Below are 19,252 nucleotides of genomic sequence, written 5' to 3'. Positions count from 1 at the left end.
TTCAAAAATTTTGGAATCCAGGCACGTGGGCCCGAGGGTGATTTTGTCAACCTTTCGATCAGAGTTGGAATTTTATATAAATTGAATTGTTATGAATATTAGGATGTATTTTCATTGGTTTGCCCGTAATTTGGCTAGTTTTGGAGCATCGGGGCATCAGTTTGAGTCATTGGAAGGGCTTGGAAGTCAGTCATTGGACTTCGGAGCGAGGTGAGTCTCCTTTCTAACCTTGTAAGAGAGAATTGTCCCCATAGGTAAATTAATTGGATTTGTGCTCCTATTTGTGGGGGCTACGTACGTACGAGGTGATGAGAGTCCGTCCGTAGCTACTATTATGTTTAAGTCTGAGTAGTCTAGGAGCCAAAAGCATGCTATACTTGGAATATTTGTAATCTTATTGACAGTTTGAATTGCTTAAATCACATCGAATTTGTAAATGAATTTCTAAAAAGATTTAATTTCATTTTCTTGAATTGTTAAAAGACAATTGGCTTTTCCTTGGATAATTGTTCCCTGATGAATTCTTGATTGATTGATTGTTATGTTTATTTATATTTGACAGCGTCGCATGTATGATTTGCGAGCGGGGTAATAGATGCATCTATGGTTTGCGCCATTCGACCCTCTGGCAGTGCACAGTTTAAATATTATTGGATCGGGTCGTACGTCCTCGGCATGATTTGCGCACGCTTGTATTGCTTGCCTTGGGATTTATAGATGTTGATATTTTCTCTCCCTGACTTGAGAATAAATGTATAAATGATGAAAAGGAATTTGGTAATTTTTTATAAAAGAAAGAATTATATACTTGCTTCATTCTATTGAATTACAATCATGTTTATAAAAATCCTCAATTTATTATATTATGGGCGTATCATTATTGGACCACTAGTAAGTGTCGAAGTTGACCTCTCGTCTCTATTTCTTTGGTATTAGACGGGATACTTACTGGGTACACGTTGTTTTGGTACTAATGCTATACTTGCTGTGCATATTTATTGCACAGGCACATGTATTTCTAGTGGCCTACTGGGCATAGCAGCATGGATGATACAGGGACTTAGGTGAGCTGCATTTATCGAGACGACTCGCAGCCAGCAGAGTCTCCTTCAGAGTATTGTACTATATTTCATTTCTGTCCACTTTGTATTCCGGACAGTTACTGTATGTTATTTCATTCCCTAGTAAATGCTCATGCACTTATAACATAGGGTTTTGGGATGATTATGGGGTATCTTGTATTAACTTCTTAACATTTATATTTAATTTGAAATGATTACCTTTTTCTAGTAAAATTGAAGGAAAATCATAGTTTTCAAAATTATTAAAATGAGAATTTAATTAAGTATTTTGGTTGGCTTGCCTGACAGCGGTATCCAGCGCTATCACGACCCTTAGTGGATTTTGGGTCGTGACAACATGGTATTAGAGCACTAGGTTCTCGTAGGTCTCACAAGTCATGAGCAAGTTTAGTAGAGTCTCGCGGATCGGTACGGAGATGTCTCTACTTATTTTCGAGAGGCTACAGGGCTGTTAGGAGCACTTCCCTTCTTGATTTCCCCATCATGCGATTTGATTCCTTGAGGCTTATGCCCTTGTTTCCTTCCCAATCGATCTTATGCGATGCGATGCACTTATTATAAATCAAGAATTGAGAAGTTTTAAAGGTACTACAATGATGATGCGGGATGCTTCTCCTGGCGTAGTTGATTTGACTATTGTCATCGCCCTGTGGAAGGATATTCTATCGTTTCAGCTTAATAGTAGTACTTCTGAGAGCTCTAAGACTAGACACAAGTTTCCATGATGCTTATGAACGGTTGTCGCGCGGTATTGATGTGATGGTAGGATACTTGCCTATATGTCAGGGCAGTAAATGACTCAAAGTGAGGTTTACTCAGTGCATGATTTAGGGATTCAGTATTTTATTCCCGGTGGAGGAAGGGCAATCGGGCTAAGAATGTTCAGATTTGGGTTGATGGAGTAACGAGGCTTGGTATTTGCGAGCGTGGTGGAATTTTCATCTATGATGAGGTGTCGTTGTCCTTGTTGAATGTGCTAAGTTCGTCAGTGTTAAGACCTTCAAAAATTCACCTTTGGGGCAGGATATTGTAAGATAGTATTGGAGAAGCGGTTGTTGGAGATCACGGGGTGCGGTGGTTCAGGATTGCATGTGTATTTCTAATGCTTACGGCTCGAGAAAGATGATCTTCATAAAGTTTTAAAAGTTAGTAGCGGTCTATTGGTTCAAGTGCTACCGAATTAGATTTTGATCTAAGGCATCATCCGAGCAGCAAAGGATGAGAAAGGACGTGTGGGAAATGTCAGGCGGTGGTTAAATTTCTAGAAGGCCAACAGTAAGAAGCGGAAATCAAATAGTTTCTTAAAGAAGAGGGTCTGGCCACAGTGGGAGAGTGGCAAAGCAGCACGTGGATTCAGTGGTAGGATAACTACACCCTTGAGGAAAGTTGGAGTGATTTGGGAATTTTTAGTGGACGGTGATTGGGTCTACGCTTAATTTGAAATATTGGCTAGCATAACAGCGGAAGATTTGATATGACGAAAAGGAGCTGCTTGATATGAAAAAGGATACAACATAACTTTGAATTGGAAGATATAGTCGCATATTTAGTTAATGTCCACGAGGAGTGAATGGACTTGTGTAGCTGGTGGATGAGCACAAACTTAGGATGGATTATTGATGTCGTAGTAATTGTACCCCATGCAGCGACGTTGGAAGATGTAGGCGCATAGTCTCCACATTTGGGGGATGTCTTCTATGAGCAGATCAGCGGTCGCGTGGTTGGCAAAGCTTCGGCGAAGGAATCTATTAACTATTCGGTAAGAGGTCTAATATGTGAATGTTGCTAGAGATTCAGAGTGTTCATGAAATGCTAAAGGAAGGATTTCGAGGAATCTGGCGGTTTAATTGTGCAAGGTCATGTCAATAAGAGAAAAAGAATCTTGATGGGTTCCAAAGTTATGTAATAGTGGCTTCAAGCTAAGTGGGAGAGTCCCACCGCTTATGGTTGGATTGTCTGGTCACCTATTTGTGAGATTTCTAGATATCAGCATATTGATGGGTTATCGTGACTAAGAAAAGAGAACATCAGTAGTAATTTGAGCAAAGGAATTAAAGAACGAGTTCTATAATTGGCATCATTGATTCATGTTCGAGCATTGGGAAGATTCAGGAATTATGCTTCGCATAGAAGTGAGTTGCAAAGAAGGTGATTCGACCGGGTCTTCTTTGAGAGGGTGGTCATGTGCTGGTGGAGCCTTGCAGTTGATTATATTAGGGACCATGTTAGAGTGTGTGACTCTCAATAATGGTCCTAGTGAATTCAAAGGTCAAAATGCGGTGCCTAAGGGTTCAAACCCTCAGTATGGTTAAGAATCAAGCTTTTGTAGTAGCTTATGATAAGAATCCCAGAATGTTTACTTTGGATTTGTAAAGGAATTATCAGAACGAGTGTATCAGTTGAAGATGGGAATGTGCGTGCAAGGAGTGTATGAAATAATTCATAGGTTTGGAGACAGGGTGGTCTCGTGGGATGGGGTCACTCAAGGTGAGTGCAGATTCAGGTTGGTGATGTAAGGAATGGAGCTATTATTATCTCTAAGGAAAGTTAAGGATGAATTAGAAGAAGATATATTGGTTAGCCATGGTTGAATTGGCATAGTGATGGCGATGCGTGCGAGGCTCGACGGCCGCCGTAATTGATAGTGTTTGGAAGTATTCAAGTATTATAGCCTGTTATGCGTAGGCTAGTCCCGGAAGGGTTGTGGTGGTTTAGGCCACTATTTGAGGATTTGAATGTTCTACGGTTATGAGAATTCACTCGTGTGTTGATATGGTTCTCTTGGAATGAGTTAAGTAAAAAGTTTCCATGTGAGGAAGTATTTACCATGTTAGTGATTCAGGAGTTGTGATAAAATTCTTGTACTATCGCATGCTAGCTTGTTAGGTGCAGTGAGCGGTATGAAATTTGAAAGTGAGGATCAAGGTTGCGGTTTGGTGTTGACAAGGATGTCATGAGCTCGGATGAGTAGTAAAGGGATTTGAATGATTAGAGTAAGCTGGCATTGTCTTCAGCATCACCTGAGATCGGTGTTTTGTGAAAGAGGCTTTGCATCCTGGCTATGGATTCATGATCGCTTTTCAGCGTTAGTGCGGCCGGTGGTATGGATGTGCAGACTTTCTATCTACTACGGAAGGCCGTGGGGGTGTGCCCCACGGGAATATTGTATAATCCCGGCATGTAGTCACTGGATTGATTGAAGAATGAAACCAAGTATGAAGATTGTGGTGATATTGTTAATTTGAGAGTTTATGCTTGGAGGGCACTCGGTTTATTGGGTTGTGGACTGTGGAGGACTACTTCGGTTAGGATGGTTGTACTTGTGTGTTATGGGAAAAATGGGTTATTATGGACCTGGGAAAGATTACTGGCCTAGTTCAGTACGATCAAGATCGACTTGAGGTCTGTGAATGGATTTAAATATGACTATGGGCTCTATATCATGCCAGATGTGTTTAGTTCAGCATAACACTCCTTATGGAGAAGTATTCAAGCGTGGGATGTTGTTTCGTCGTCGGCTATTTCATGAAATACTATATTGTGTTGTGTGAGTAATGAACGACTTGATAATTTTCTTATGTGTTGAAGTTCCACGTACGATGGTGTTATGTGAGCAGGATGGCTCTTTAGTTTCAGAACATATATCGTACCTCAATTGTGCTTGAGTTTGTTAGCTTATGGAGCTATATGTCTCCCTAGGGATGGTATTATGCACTTAGCGTGCTTGTGACCGATGTTCGGTATTTTATTGTAATGAGCAATTTAGCTCGGTGTGTATCTCCTTATGTGAACTTTATGTGTGGATCGGGTGGCACACCGCCATGGGTATGTTGTTTGGATCGGGTTGCACGCCGCAACAGTATGATACTGAGTACAGTTCCCTATACCTATTTATATGTGTTTTGTTTCCCATTTTCTGAGGAAAGTTCATATTAGTCGCGTGAGTTGAGTAGTCCCTTCCAGAGCTCGTCTTTCTTATGTATCACGTTCGAGTTGGTAGCCTATTGGCACATTATGGCATACGAGACTTTTGGTCATGTCTGGGGTGGCTTGTTGCTTGAGCAGTTCGTACTGGGTGAGACAAGGTTATTGGATCTAGGATCAATGCAATCGAATTGTATGAAGTATATTAAAGAGCAAAGGACATTATTTGGTTCATAATGAAGTAATGTTCTTGCCAGGAATGTAGCCTCAATGATTTGTTGACTTGGCAGTTGGTTATGAATTTCTACACATCTCTTCTGTCGTGGCGGTATTGCGAGAGTTGGAACAAGACTTATATATATCTTGAGGTGTGTTGTGAGCATCAGATTCGGGGAATGTTGGTTATTATGATAAAAGAATGTTATTATGGTCTTGTGAATGATATGGTGCATGGTGAGAATTAAGAAAAGGTAAGCAGTCATATTCTGGTACCTCATATAGTGATTGATACGGTGTTCATATATTGGAAGCAGTCCTGGTTGAGAATTTCGGATGTTGGGATTGGGCTCTATGCTTATTTGCTTGAATAAAAGGGAATATCTTTAGAATTGATCGAGCTAATGTGTTCAACTGGGTTATAGTAGCACAGATAGGTGTACGAGGTGTTAAACAGTGATTTCGGACAACTCCAGCGCAGTTCTTAGCACGTTCGAGGACGAACGTATGTTTAAGTGGGAGAGAATGTAACGACCCGACCAGTCATATTGAACTCTAGCGCATCGTTCAGAAATTTGAGGCCATGAGTAGCTTCACTTCAAGTATTATGACTTGTACGCATGGTCAGAATTGAATTTCGGGAAATTCGGAGTTGAATTGGAAAGAGAATTCTCATTTCGGAAGCTTTAAGTTGAAAGAATGACTAATATTGGATTTTTAAGTAAACGACCTCGGAATCGGGATTTGAAGGTTCCAGCAGGTTCGTATGATGATTTCGGACTTGGGCGTATGTCCGGATCAGGTTTTGGAAGACCCGAGGATGTTTCAACACATATTGTGGAAGGTAGCATTTTTTGAAGAACTTCATAAGTTTGAGTTGAAGTGCATTTTAGTGTTATCAATGTCTGTTTGAGATTCTGAGTCTGGGAATAGTTATGTATGGTGATTCTGGTGTTGGGAGTGCGATCGAAAGTGAATTCGGAGGTCCACGGGTCATTTTGGAGTAATTTGGCTAAAGATAGAAATTTGAAGGTTTTTTAGGAGTTTGACCGAAAGTGGACTTTTTGATATCGGGGTCGGAATCCAATTCCAGAAGTTGGAGTAGGTCCGTAATGTCGAATGTGACTTGTGTGCAAAATTTGAGATCAATCGGATGTGATTTGGTAGGTTTCGACATTGAATGAAGAAGTTTGAAGTTCTAAAGTTCATCAAGTTTGAAATGCAGCATGATTCATGATTTAGCATTGTTTATTGTGATTTGAGGCCTCGAGCAGGTTCGCGTTATGTTATGGGATTGGTTGGTGTGATTGGATGGGGTCCCGGGGGCATCGGGTGGATTTCGTATGGTTAACGGATTGAATTGGAATTTGGAAGAAGAGCTGAAGCTGCTGTCTTCTAGTGTAACCGCACGTGCGAGACTTGGGCCGCAGGTGCAGAGCCGCAAAAGCGGCTAGGAGGGACACAAATGCGGTGTTTGGTTAGAAGTGAAGAGACCGCAAATGCAGTCATGTATCCGCAGAAGCGGGACCGCACCTGTGGTAGTTGAGGCGCAGAAGCAGAAAGAGGAGCCTGGTGAGAAACTGCAGGAGAGGTAGAGGGGCCGCACCTGCGGAACCGTAGAAGCGGTCGTGTGACCGCAGGTGCAGAAATGCTGGAGGCAGTAAGGTTCTTTAAATTAGGGGTCTTGGCTATTTTTTTCCATTTTACTCTTGTTTGGGCGATTTTTGGAGAGCTTCGAGAGAGGGATTTCGTCATCAAACATGAGGTAAGTTAATTCCACCCCTTGTGAGTTAAATACATGATATTATTATGGATTTGAATAAGAAAAATTGGTAGAAACTTGGGGTATTGGTGGAAAGACTTAGGATAGGTATTTTCTGATTTTGACCACGATTTTGGGCATGAAATTAATAGTAAATTCCACATTTGAGTTTGTGAGGTTATGGGTAAACTTTATCTTCAAAAATTTCGAAATCTGGGAACGTGGGTCCAAGGGCGATTTTGTCAACTTTTCGAGCGGAGTTGGGATTTTAGATAAATTGAATTGTTATGAATATTAGGGTGTATTTTCATTGGTTTGCCTGTTATTTGGCTAGTTTTGGAGCGTCGGGGTATCAGTTTGAGTCGTTGGAAGGGCTTGGAAGTCGGTCATTGGACTTCGGAGCAAGATGAGTCTCCTTTCTAACCTTGTAAGAGGGAATTGTCCCCATAGGTGAATTAATTGGATTTGTGCTCCTATTTGTGGGGGCTACGTACGCACGAGGTCATGAGAGTTCGTGCGTAGCTACTATTATGTTTAAGTCCGGGTAGTCTAGGACCCAAAAGCATGCTATACTTGGAATATTTGTAATCTTATTGACAGTTTGAATTGCTTAAATCATATCGAATTAGTAAATGAATTTCTAGAAAGATTAAACTTCATTTTCTTGAATTGTTAAAAGAGAATTGGCTTTTCCTTGGATAATTGTTCCCTGATGAATTCTTGATTGACTGATTGTTGTGTTTATTTATATTTGACCGCATCGCATGTATGATTCGCGAGCGGGGTAATAGATGCATCTATGGTTTGTGCCATTCGACCCTCCGGTAGTGCACAATTTAAATATTGTTGGATCGGGTCGTACGTCCTCGGCATGATTTGTTCATGCTTGTATTGCTTGCCTGGGGATTTATAGATGTTGATATTTGCTCTCCCTGACTTGAGAATAAATGTATAAATGATGAAAAGGAATTTGGGAATTTTCTATAAAAGAAAGAATTGTTTACTTGCATCATTCTATTGAATTACAATCATGTTTATAAAAATCCTCGATTTATTATATTATGGATGTATCATTATTGGACCACTAGTAAGTGTCGAAGTCGACCTCTCTTCTCTACTTCTTCGAGATTAGACGGGATACTTACTGGGTACAAATTATTTTCTTACTCATGCTACATTTGCTGTGCATTTTTGTTGCACAAGAACGTGTATTTTTAGTGACCTACTAAGCGTAGCAGCATGGATGATACGGGGGCTTAGGTGAGCTGCATTTATCGAGACGACTCGCAGCCAGCAGAGTCCCTTCAGAGTATTGTACTGCATTCTCATTTCTGTCCACTTTGAATTACGGACAGTTACTGTATGTTATTTTATTCCCTAGTAAATGTTCATGCACTTGTGACACCGGGTTCTGGGATGATTATGGGGTATGTTTTATTAACTTCTTAACATTTATATTTAATTTGAAATGATTATCTTTTTCTAGTAAAATTGGAAGAAAATCATAATTTTCAAAATTATTAAAACGAGAATTTAATTAAGTATTTTGGTTGGCTTGCCTGACAGCGGTGTCCGGCGCCATCACGTCCCTTAGTGGATTTTGGGTCGTGACAACATCATTTTAATTATATGCTACTTAACTTTCAAGAATTTAATTCCATTAAACTGTTTCAATTTAAAATAGTTTTCATATTTAATCAAATGCTTTCATATATATAATAAAATAGGAGTAAAATGCAAAAAAAATATACCAGTTGTTCCCTAAGGGTCTTGTCCTTAAATATTGTTCCTGTTTTTTTGACTTTGTTACAAAAATAGATTTTTTTTAAACCAAGAACACCATAGTTTTTCAATAGTAGAAACTTAAAATTCTTGTTTGGGGGTTGTTGAATCTGGAAGATAAAGATTGATTATTGTTAAGATTGTTCGAATGTTTATAGCTTATGTTAAAAATTTTAATTCGAACACTGATTTAATGATTTACTTTAAAAATTTCAAAACTCCATTGTTGGTCCTTACTCCTTAATTGAAGAAGACAAAGTTAATTCTCTTGATTTGTTATTATTTGATTAAATTGGTGATTGAGAATAGTTTGTATTGGTGTTTGGAGGTTTTATTGCAAATTTGAAATCATTTGGAGCAGATTTGAGGTGGTTTTATCAAAATTGTAATTTCGAAAATTGTTGAGCGGCACAAAAAAATTATGCCAATCAGGTAGACTTTGATGAACAATTTAACAGATAGGTCAATTGCAGGTACCACAAAATCATGCCAATTTGATAGAGTTTAGTGAATAATTGAACATGCACAAAATTATGCCAACTGAATAGATTTTATGAACTATCTAATAAATAGGTCAAATGCAGATAATGTGGTAGAGTTTGGTGAATAATTGAGCAATCACAAAATTATGCCAACCAAATAGAATTTGTGAACATTTAATAATATACTAGTAAATATAGGGTTGTTTATCGGGCGGATTGGGCGGTTATTTACTCTTAATGGTTTGGCTTAACAGTTATCGGCTTTTAAATGTATTAATCTGTTAGCCACCCGATAAGATATCGGGCGGATTGGTATCGGTTTAGCTCTTATCGGGCGGTTTATCGGCCTAGCATACATATTCACAAATCGAAATTATCCTCAACTAGGTACTGCCGTACTGAAGTCATTCAAATCTCAAATGTTTATCCATTGATTTTCATCTTTTGGTTCACTTCAAAGCAACTTACTTCAAAATAATAGTTCCTTCCAGGTAATTGTACCAACAGTATATTTCTGGAATTTGTGGCAATGGGATATGTAATTTAGACAGAAGCAAGACGAATGCTTCTTGCACATGTTTGCTAGGGACTTCTAAGGTGGGAAATGATGTCTGATGTTCAGGAAATTCTTCAGTGACAGGGAAATGTGGACCTCGGCATGAAAACTTGATGTCTCAGTTCAAGATTTCTACTATTCAGAAAACAAATTATTATTTCTCAGAATCATCTGTCATAGAAAATTATAGTGATAAAGGGACTGTGTCCAAATGTGGTGATGCTTGCTTATCAAACTGTGATTGTGTTGCTTCTGTTTACGGCCTTAGTGAGGAGAAGGCTTACTGTTGGTTACTCAGGAGCATGGAATTTGGTGGATTTGAGGATCCTGTTTCAACTTTATTTTGAAGGTTGAGGCCAATGCCTCAGCGTCTGGAGCAAGCGGTAGCAGAACACCTGCGGATTCATCAGACGAGTCATAAAGTACGCACGAGAAGGTTTTGGTACTTCCTATAGTCCTGAGCATGGCAGTTCTTATTGGCCTGCTCGGTTGTTTGTTATATATTAATATATTCCAGCACACTAAAATTTTCCAACTTAGAGAATAGACTATAGAGACAGAGACGGGTTTGTTTTTTATTATTCAAGTTCAAGGTTTTTTATTTTATTTTATATATTTAATATATATGAATAAAAATAAATTATATATATATATATATATATGTTTAATTATTTATATTCTTAACGGGTTAACGGATTATCCGTTAAGAAAATTGAATAATTCGCCCCCAAACCGATAAGCCGTTAATAAAAAAATTTCAATCCGTTTTCCGTCCGTTAAGCCATTACCAGTAAGCCATTAAGTTTCGGTTCGGTTCGGTTTTTGGTTTCGGATCGGTTTTGAACACCCCTAAGTAGATAGATTAAATATGATATAAAATTTATCAGTACGGTAGGAAAATCCCAGACAAGCAATAATGTGTGTAAAGCCGAAAGATCATTTTTTAAATACTTTAAAAAAAGGAATAATATTTTAAGATCAGCCCTTTATGGGCCATTTCTGTCAATCACTAAGGGATCGTTTGGTAGGATGCATAAGAATAATGCTGAATATGGTGTATTAGTAATGTTGGTATTAGTTATGCTTGCATTAGTTATGCTGGTATTAGTTATGCTTGCATTAGTTATGCTGGTATTAGTTATGCTGACATATTTCTTATCCATTATTTGGTTTGATGTATTTAAGCATTGCACAATTTCTAAAAGAATCGCCTGTTTATAAAAATGCCCTCAAAACCAGTTCATCACTCTAACTTTTTAAAAGAAACATATGTTGAGAAATATTTTTATTTATTTGCTAGAGGAAATATGCTAAGTAGTTATTTATTTACTAGAGATATAATTTTATTCTCTATTTGGATTATTTTAAACTTGCATATTTTAATCAAGCATAAATTTTGAAGGATAATTTTGTCTTTAGCTAAGTTAATGCATGCATTAAAACCCATTGCATTGCTAATACCCATGGTTTTCTATGCATTAGTTATGCATAAGATAATACCAAATAGGATGTATAACTAATGCTTGCATAACTAATGTATAGATTTAAAATGTCAACCAAACAAGGTATTATTAATACACAAAGCTAATATATGCATTATTTTATCTAATGCATCTTACCAAACGACCCCTAAGAAAGAAAAAAAAACATTTTGACACAGCAAAGAGAAAAAAAAACATGGGGTTTTGTTTCATATTTAAGAGCTCTTTCTACAATTTTTTTAATCACATTACTGAATAATGAATTAACGTCGTATAGACATTTTGGCTATATTTTCCACTTCCAGGTCGTGTCTTCGAACTTGGCTATAACTTGTGGTTTTTTTTTCTCTTTTTTTAACTTTGCTATTAACACCCTTCTCTCAATTTTCCAGTTCGGTCAAATGACAAGTTACTCGCGGCTCACTTTTCCTGCTCTCACGCAGACCGTCGCAACCGGGTGAGGTTTGTTCGTTTCTATTAATTGGAGGTTCCGTCCAGGTTTTCCTCGTTTGTTTGCTCAATAATTGTCTATTCACAATTTGAAGGCGACTGGTCTGTTGGTTTTGCTGATTGTTAGCAAATGAACTCCAAATTGAAATCTAAGTTGATTAGTTCTTAAAATTTCATCTAGAAACAAAGAGTTTTTATGTTTTGATAGCTTAAATCCTGAATCCAATATCGGACGTAATGGTATTACCAAGAAGTTTGAGGACAGGTACTATGTAAATGTAATGACGAAGAAATCTAGTTATATGTGCTTCTGATTACAACCTTTATGCTCCTTATTATTCTTTGATTAAGAGATTCGATCTGCTAGATGTTTCATTTATATTTGTTATTTGTCTATTAACTTGTATCGGATAAACCGTGACAGCTTAGAAACAACATAAAGCTGAAGAATACTGGAGATTAAAATAAAGGTAAATGGAGTTGATTCTAAAAAGAATTTCGTACTTCTTGGAAAGGGGAACATTAATAAGTGGAAGAAGGAACGTTAAAAGAATCAAACACACCACACACAATAAATAATTGAAACTTCGTCATTAGTCCTCTTCTTGGAATACAAAATTCTACTTGATTTCCTCTTTGTTTTTCCTAACACTAATAAATATTTTTTCCAACTGTAGTAGTTTCTTCTTTAAAAGAAGCTGGTGCGGAGTTAGGGTTGAGTTGTATGGTTTTATCTCTGCATAAATCGGAAAATGGCTCGAAAGTTTTCTCGCCTTTGTACAGTTGCCTGCATGTACAGATCAATTACTGGAGCCAAATTGCAACCACCAATCTTGCCCTGCACATTCCAGTCTCGTCCACACACTATACTCCATGGCTATTGTTATCCTATGCTCCAACTTCAAGGTCAATTCTCTGCACTCCTCTCAACCTAATTGGTTATGTAATAAAGCTTGAAGCTTATTTTCCCTCTCTGTGATGTAATATTGGTGTTTATAAAGCACCGTTTGGGCATTCAGGAGTATTATAAGTGATGGAGATAAGGCTTCTTTTCATGTGGCCAATCTGTTTGTGAGAGAGTTCTCAATGAAATATTGGAAGCCCTAGACTAAGTTGCTCCGACATGGCAGTTTAGGTGCCGCACCCGTGTCTACACGACACCAGTATGAGTGTGGGTATGGGATCCGTACCGGATCTGGTCAAACAATTTTGGGTACTTTGACCATGATGGACGGAAAAATTCGAGACAAGATACAATTTGATTCCCGAAATCAGAACCAATACTAGGGTAAATTGGAAGAAAATAGCATACCTTATCAAGGAAACCAGTCCTTTACTTATCTATAACTTGAGAATAAAAAAGAAATCCACACTTTACTAGTTATACTTAAGTATTCCACAAAAGTATTCATAATTTAGAGATATTTTTATTTTTTGAATTATTTTTAGCCGGATCCCGCACCCGTATCCGTACTAGGATCCGTATGCTGGAATCTTACAGTTTACATCTTGAAGTATCCGACATCTAGATCCGCACCCACACCCGCACTCGTATCCGAGCAACTTAGGCCCTAGACTGCTCTAAGGCAGTCCAAGGAGGACACAATAAATTTCTAGAATTTTAGTGGTGGATCAGATTCAGAAAAGGGATTTCTCAGTTGTAGGAGTAACATTTAAGGACTTCTTGAGTTTTGGACTGACTGACTTCTAAAGTTTCTGCTTCAATGTTATGCATCTCCAATCAGTGAATGAATTTCAACCTAGCATGGAATCGTCTAGTGAATAATTTTGAACACATCTATGCTTCTACTTCAATATTTTGCCTCTTAAGTGCTACTACTTGTGTCTCTGCTGTTTAACCATGACCATGACCCTGGAGAAGGATTTGGTTTTTGCATGTCAGCATTGTTCTTAACTGCTTTCTTATTCCATGAGTCTGCTACATGTATGTTTATGTGATTGTCACTTTTCATAGACTTCTTCATGGCTATTCCTACTTCTGCTTTCAAGAGAAAATTAATTCACATTCCTTTCTTGTGACGGGTTTTTGCATATATTCTATCAATTGATTGTTGCTGATCATAATCATGATCAGTTGAAAAGGACCCTTAAGTTCTAACATCTCTATAGTTATCTAACAATCTATAGGGCTGTGTTTCCTTTATTGTTTATCTGGCAAACCATACTTCACCTGTTGATAAAATCGCAGCTCACTTTAAAACAGACTTACTTATATGTGTCTGCCCCCAGTACGTGAGCACTTCTCCTTTCATTATAACTTGTCAGTTGGCATTCTTATTGTTTCTTGAAGTTCTTTCTTCTGTTCTTTGAAATGAAACTAAAACATATAAATTTGGAAGATCATCATTCATCAATGATATTCTGTATTCTAAGTTGTTATACATCCATAGAACATGTTAGTGCCTGTGCCACCATTATCTGACCTCTTTTTTCCCATGAAACTGCAACAAATTCTTAAAATTAAATTTTCCTCGAAGAGGCAACAATTTTTTAGAATTTAGTTCCTGAACTTGCTATGCATAGAACTTCTTGGTATAAGCCAGAAGTTAAAGCATCTACTTTTTGGAAATATGGAGTACTTTCTGCACACAACATTTTGAACTTTTTTTTTCTTCTTGCAAGTATAGTAACTTGCAAACAAAACTCAAGAGGTGATTTATTTGATGCAGCATTGAGATCATATGCACGTAACAGACGTTCCAATTATGATCTATTTGGTGGCGGTATACCTAAACCAGATGAGTTTAAGAAAGCCTGGGCAAAACAAATGGATGACGAAGAGAGCCGTCTTTGGACAGCAAGTGAGGATGAAAGTGACTCCGATAAAACTGATAGTCATAGCCGTCTCAAGAAAGAGATTAGGAAAGCTAAACAACGAGCAAAAGAGCAAGACAGTCCTATTGATGCAGATGATAGTGACGAACTGAGAAGTCTGTGGTCCGATAGTGATGAAGAGAAGACATTATGGACCGGTAGTGAAGGAGATGATGATGATGATATTCCAACTGAACCATATCCGAATGAAAAGAGTGATAGCTACATTGATAAACTGTTTGAATTTGAGGAAAAACCTCAATATAGAACGCTCTCTGAAGCCTTGAAATCTGAGCAGGAACCTGAAGAGTTATCTCCTGGAAAGCAAGCTAGAAAAATTGCAGTGGAAAATGCCCTTAAGAAATTGAAAAAAGGACCTGATGGGCGTTACATCAATGTTTGGGAGGTTATGAGCGATGTGGACATTCTGATTGGTGCTTTTGAGAACATCATTTCAGGGCCAGAGTACGCTGAGCTGAGACAGGGAGGACCTAAGCAATTGAATATGCAATTTTTCAAAGACATACAAGCTCGTATGAGAGATCCAAACTATGAGTTCTCTCCTGAAATGAAATTGAAACCAAAGAGCAAAGTGGTACCTAGAAAGAAATGGCAGAAAGCAGAGTCTAGGCGTAGGAAAGCACGGAAACGATAGCTTCATGGAGGTGCCATTTCTTTTAGCATCTAAATATTGTACCAATAGATTTATGTCTCAGGCGCAGATTCCATGCGTCTTTAGCTATTAGATCAGAGAAAATTCAGGTCTAGAAGAAGATGTGTCAGCAGTTGGTGGACTTGCTTACTGCTTTCTGTAAATTATTCATGATTGCTCTTATGTAGGCATTTTATTTAGATTACTTATTCTTGCTACTGAATGGGAACCTGAATTTCATAACTAACACTTTGAGATAGGTTAATTGCTCTACAGCTACCTCTCTATTTCACCCGGTAACTGGAGTTTCAACATTAATGCATGTATACTGCAATTGTCATTACGACGTTTGTCTCCAGCAGAGGTGGAATAAGTAATTTGTAAAATAAAGCATGTTACCTATCGACAGGTTAAATTACTAGGATAGTGTAAAAAAATTCTTTCACCGTAAATGTATATAAGTGATTCAAATGGAAAACGTACTTGTGACAAAAAAGGTAAAAGAAGACGACAATGTGAAACTTGAAATCTAAACTACATATAGAGGTGTAGAGACGGTAATCTCTCAAATATTGTAGCTATTCACGTTCCAGGGATGGCTGATGTTGGGTGGGAAGACACCATGTGTCTGATTGAGAATCCTCCCTGGGTGATAGGCGTAAATATCACTGTTGAAGTTGTCAATGTCATTGTCATACATTTTCTGCCTGTAAGAGTTCATCATTGTTGAAGGTGGATTACTGTAATGGCAAGCCTGCATGTCATTTATCTCACTGAATTGCCTTGGTTGATATCCATAAGCCCCCCGAGCAGTATGTAAGTTCCGCAGTCCTAGTTCTTTGCTTCCCAAATCAGCAAAACGGGAATTAATATCCTTGAGACCTTGGTTTGGAGCAAAACTAGGATTAGAGTTTCGAAGACCTTGGAAATCAACCATTGGATTTCTGCTACCAGCTTGTATACTTGGCAGATTTTCAAATGGGGAAGTTATTCCAAAATCTGCATTGTTAGTGATGTTTTCCTCCTGACCAAAATATGGATAATCCATGTTTCCTAGTGCATAAAGGTTTTGGTTTGTCTCACCTGTGAGGGGGTCAAATCGAACACTCTGGTCCACAAACTCTTTGTTGCCCCAATGATCGAAGCCTCGTTCAATAGGGGAAAACATAGGCTGCATCTTGGAGGTTCCAAGAGAATTGTATGAGCTGTGCATTTGGTTTTGATGCTTGATATTATTGAGCCAGTTAAGGAGTTCCGGATTCTGAGTCTTCTCATAGTCACACCAGTTTAGAGCTCCCTGGTTTTGGTGATTGTTGTTATCATTGAACCAGTTATAGAGTAGTTGTGTTTCCTGGTTTTCCAATGGATTCTCTGATAAAAGCTCTGCATGTTTCCTTGATTTGTTTAGTTTCTTGATCAGTGTTGCAGCGTCCACATTACCATATACTATGACCACTTGTTCTTCGACATCCATTTTCACTTGATAAACCCCTGAAACCAAATGTTTTAGCCGCAATGTAAATGATGTCTGTTTCTAAAATTCTAAAAATATGAACTTCCCCTGCCCTTTTTGTTGAAAACAAAGAAACGGGTTGATGCAGACATTGGTAAATGCAACTAGTTAATTAAATAATTGAAATCTGCACCTTTTATTTTCAAACGAACATTACAAATGAAGTATAAGGCAACTAGGAAACTAAATAACAAAATAATGAATAGAAAAGGTGGCGAACGATATTTACAGCTAATGCAAGAAATTCGAGAATCATTTACAAAATCATTATTTTTCTCTCGTGTTTTTCGGGTGGGCAGGTTAGACCGTTAGAGAAAGAAAGTGGTAGATGTTATAGGTGAGAAGTGAGAGTACCTTCAATTCTTGTAAGCAGTTTCTTCACCTTCCGCATGCATCCATGACAGTGGATCTGAACTTTAAGAACATAAGTCTGTAAACAGGAAGAAAAATATGAAAACAAACAAGTAGTTAAAGAAGGGAGAAGACAATGCTAAAGAGGAAATACTTAGAAAAAAGAAGAGGAGGAACTTATGAGAAGTGGAGTAATTAGTAAATGACCTGAATTCTCACATACTCAAATTCATGGGCAGTGGCAGACATTTTTCAGTGTTTAGTTTGTCCTCTTTTGTCAAATGAAGTTTGAACTACTTGTTCCTATTTTAAGCCTTCCTACTAACTTGTCTTGGAAGGATCATCCAACCAATGGCTAAAAATAAGCCACAGTTTGTACTAGTAGAGTGGCAGAGAAACGCAGGCACCAAATACATGACAAGAAACAAGAATATGGGGCACTATATAGCCAGCTAGCTAGTCCTTTCATCTTAAGTACAAAAACAGCAGACCCCCAAAAATGTCAGTGTCTGTAGTGATTTTGTGAGATAGCCCGGGGGTGTGTGGAGGGTGTAAGGAAAGGAGTCCGAAACCAAAATGGCAAGTTTTTGGACTCTAATTATGTTTCTACAGCTATAAAAAAAAAGTTATATTTGTACCTAAAACGCAGTATTATACTGCACTTTATGTTAACGAAATTTTAGCCGTTAACGTAAAACGCAGTATAATACTACGTTTTACTTAATAATTCGTTTTTTATGTAAAACGTAGTATTATACTACATTTTACTTCATTTTTGGGCCCACCAAGCGTTCTGCGGATAACTGACATAAATAATTCATTTTTTTAATGTAAAATGCAGTATTATACTGCGTTTTACTAAAATACTTCTTATTTGGGCCCACCAATAAGTGTTCTACGGATAACTGACATGACAATAATTCAAATACATAAAGCGTGGTATTATACTGCATTTTATATAAAAAAAAAATTGCAACCCCAAGCTAGGACTTGCCTTATTTAAAGGCGTTAGGATTTTATGAAAATCCATTCAAAACTTTCCTTTAAACTTCCGTTCATACTTCTCTTCTTATTATCAAGAATTTTTTTATAATGTCTGAAGAGCCAAAAATAAGGGTTTCATTATATTGGGGGGGGGGAGAGGGGGAGGTTGTAATGTAGAATAACTCTGTGAGGTATAGTTCACCTCCACAGTGTCATATTAAATTGCCGCTTACAATGGAGTATGATAAATTGGTATCGTTGTTATGTAAAAAAATGGGTGTGAGGAAACGTTCGGTGAACCTTAAAGTAACCGGTAGATTTCCGTATTCTGCGACTCCGTAGGGGTTTGCTTATTATTCTGAGTTTAACATCGAAGATGATGAAACTCTTAAAAAAAAATTGCGGATTCTGGATGAATACAGGGAATTTATTGTAATAAAATTGTCGGAAATGTACGTCAAGGTTGAAGACGTTCCCAATAATGAGGGTGTGCATAGTAGGGATAACCCCCAGTCATCGGGTGGTTATTCTAGAGCAGTTTTTGCCGGACAGATTCCTGATGAAAGAGCTTACCTTGATTTAAACTTGTCACCACCGGCGAATGAGCAGCGAAAAAAATAATTTTTCGACTTTATATAATCCACAAGACGGCTGGTAAACTTCAGTTTTTCTACGCTTTAGCGATGTTTAGTTTATGTTTGAATTGGATTTGTATTAACACTCATATTTTTCATAGGGGATACCGTCCGGATATGAATTTTACAAGTTATGACCCCGCTCCTAGTTGGAATATGCGTAGTTCTGGCGTGTTGGACCACGGTGGTTCATCCGGGAGTCATCACCAACAAGAAAATGTCCATCATGGAACGTCAACACAGTACGACTTGTAAGTAAAATGATATAGCTATATGTAATGTATTTATCTAGTTGAGTAGCTTATCATTTTGTTCTTTTTGTGCAGTGAAAACGAGCAACTTGATGTTCTTGACCTCACACAGTTGCCCATAGACGACGTATTGACTCGTGATTTGGCAGATGCGCAGAGTTAGGAAGATGATAGTGATTATGACAACAATGTCGATGAGTCTGGAGATGACACACCCTTCCTTGATGAGGGTGATGATGAGGAGGAAGTGAATATCGAACCTGAGCTGACGAGGGAGCATACTCTTCCACCTCCCG

The 19,252-nt window shown here is 38.0% G+C and overlaps 2 protein-coding genes across 10 annotated transcripts; one reads left to right on the top strand and one right to left on the bottom strand.

Annotated features, from left to right (window-relative positions):
• The first annotated feature begins 11,608 nt into the window (after positions 1–11,608).
• On the top strand, positions 11,609–15,465 carry LOC104240484 (uncharacterized). 9 transcript variants are annotated; one of them, XM_070168091.1, is made up of 4 exons: positions 11,620–11,742; positions 12,160–12,205; positions 12,413–12,641; positions 14,426–15,465. In XM_070168091.1, exons 3-4 carry the CDS (start codon positions 12,488–12,490, stop codon positions 15,223–15,225), a joined length of 954 nt encoding a protein of 317 aa, XP_070024192.1. In that variant the 5' UTR covers positions 11,620–11,742; positions 12,160–12,205; positions 12,413–12,487; the 3' UTR covers positions 15,226–15,465. The 9 variants fall into 9 exon arrangements, with proteins under 9 accessions (XP_009793635.1, XP_070024192.1, XP_009793651.1 ...); XM_009795349.2 differs by having other exon boundaries at positions 11,620–11,747; XM_009795333.2 differs by lacking the exon at positions 12,160–12,205 and having other exon boundaries at positions 11,609–11,747.
• A 210-nt stretch (positions 15,466–15,675) lies between these two features.
• LOC104240515 (uncharacterized) lies at positions 15,676–17,406 on the bottom strand. Its single transcript, XM_009795378.2, has 3 exons — positions 17,294–17,406; positions 17,090–17,165; positions 15,676–16,713 (listed from the first exon to the last, which is right to left on the bottom strand). Exons 1-3 carry the CDS (start codon positions 17,333–17,335, stop codon positions 15,788–15,790), a joined length of 1,044 nt encoding a protein of 347 aa, XP_009793680.1. The 5' UTR covers positions 17,336–17,406; the 3' UTR covers positions 15,676–15,787.
• Positions 17,407–19,252: the final 1,846 nt, after the last annotated feature.

The sequence above is a fragment of the Nicotiana sylvestris genome, chromosome 2, assembly GCF_000393655.2.
Source record: "Nicotiana sylvestris chromosome 2, ASM39365v2, whole genome shotgun sequence".
NCBI lineage: Eukaryota > Viridiplantae > Streptophyta > Magnoliopsida > Solanales > Solanaceae > Nicotiana > Nicotiana sylvestris.
Note: the sequence above shows the minus strand (reverse complement) of the source record. Positions and strands in the feature narration are given on the sequence as shown.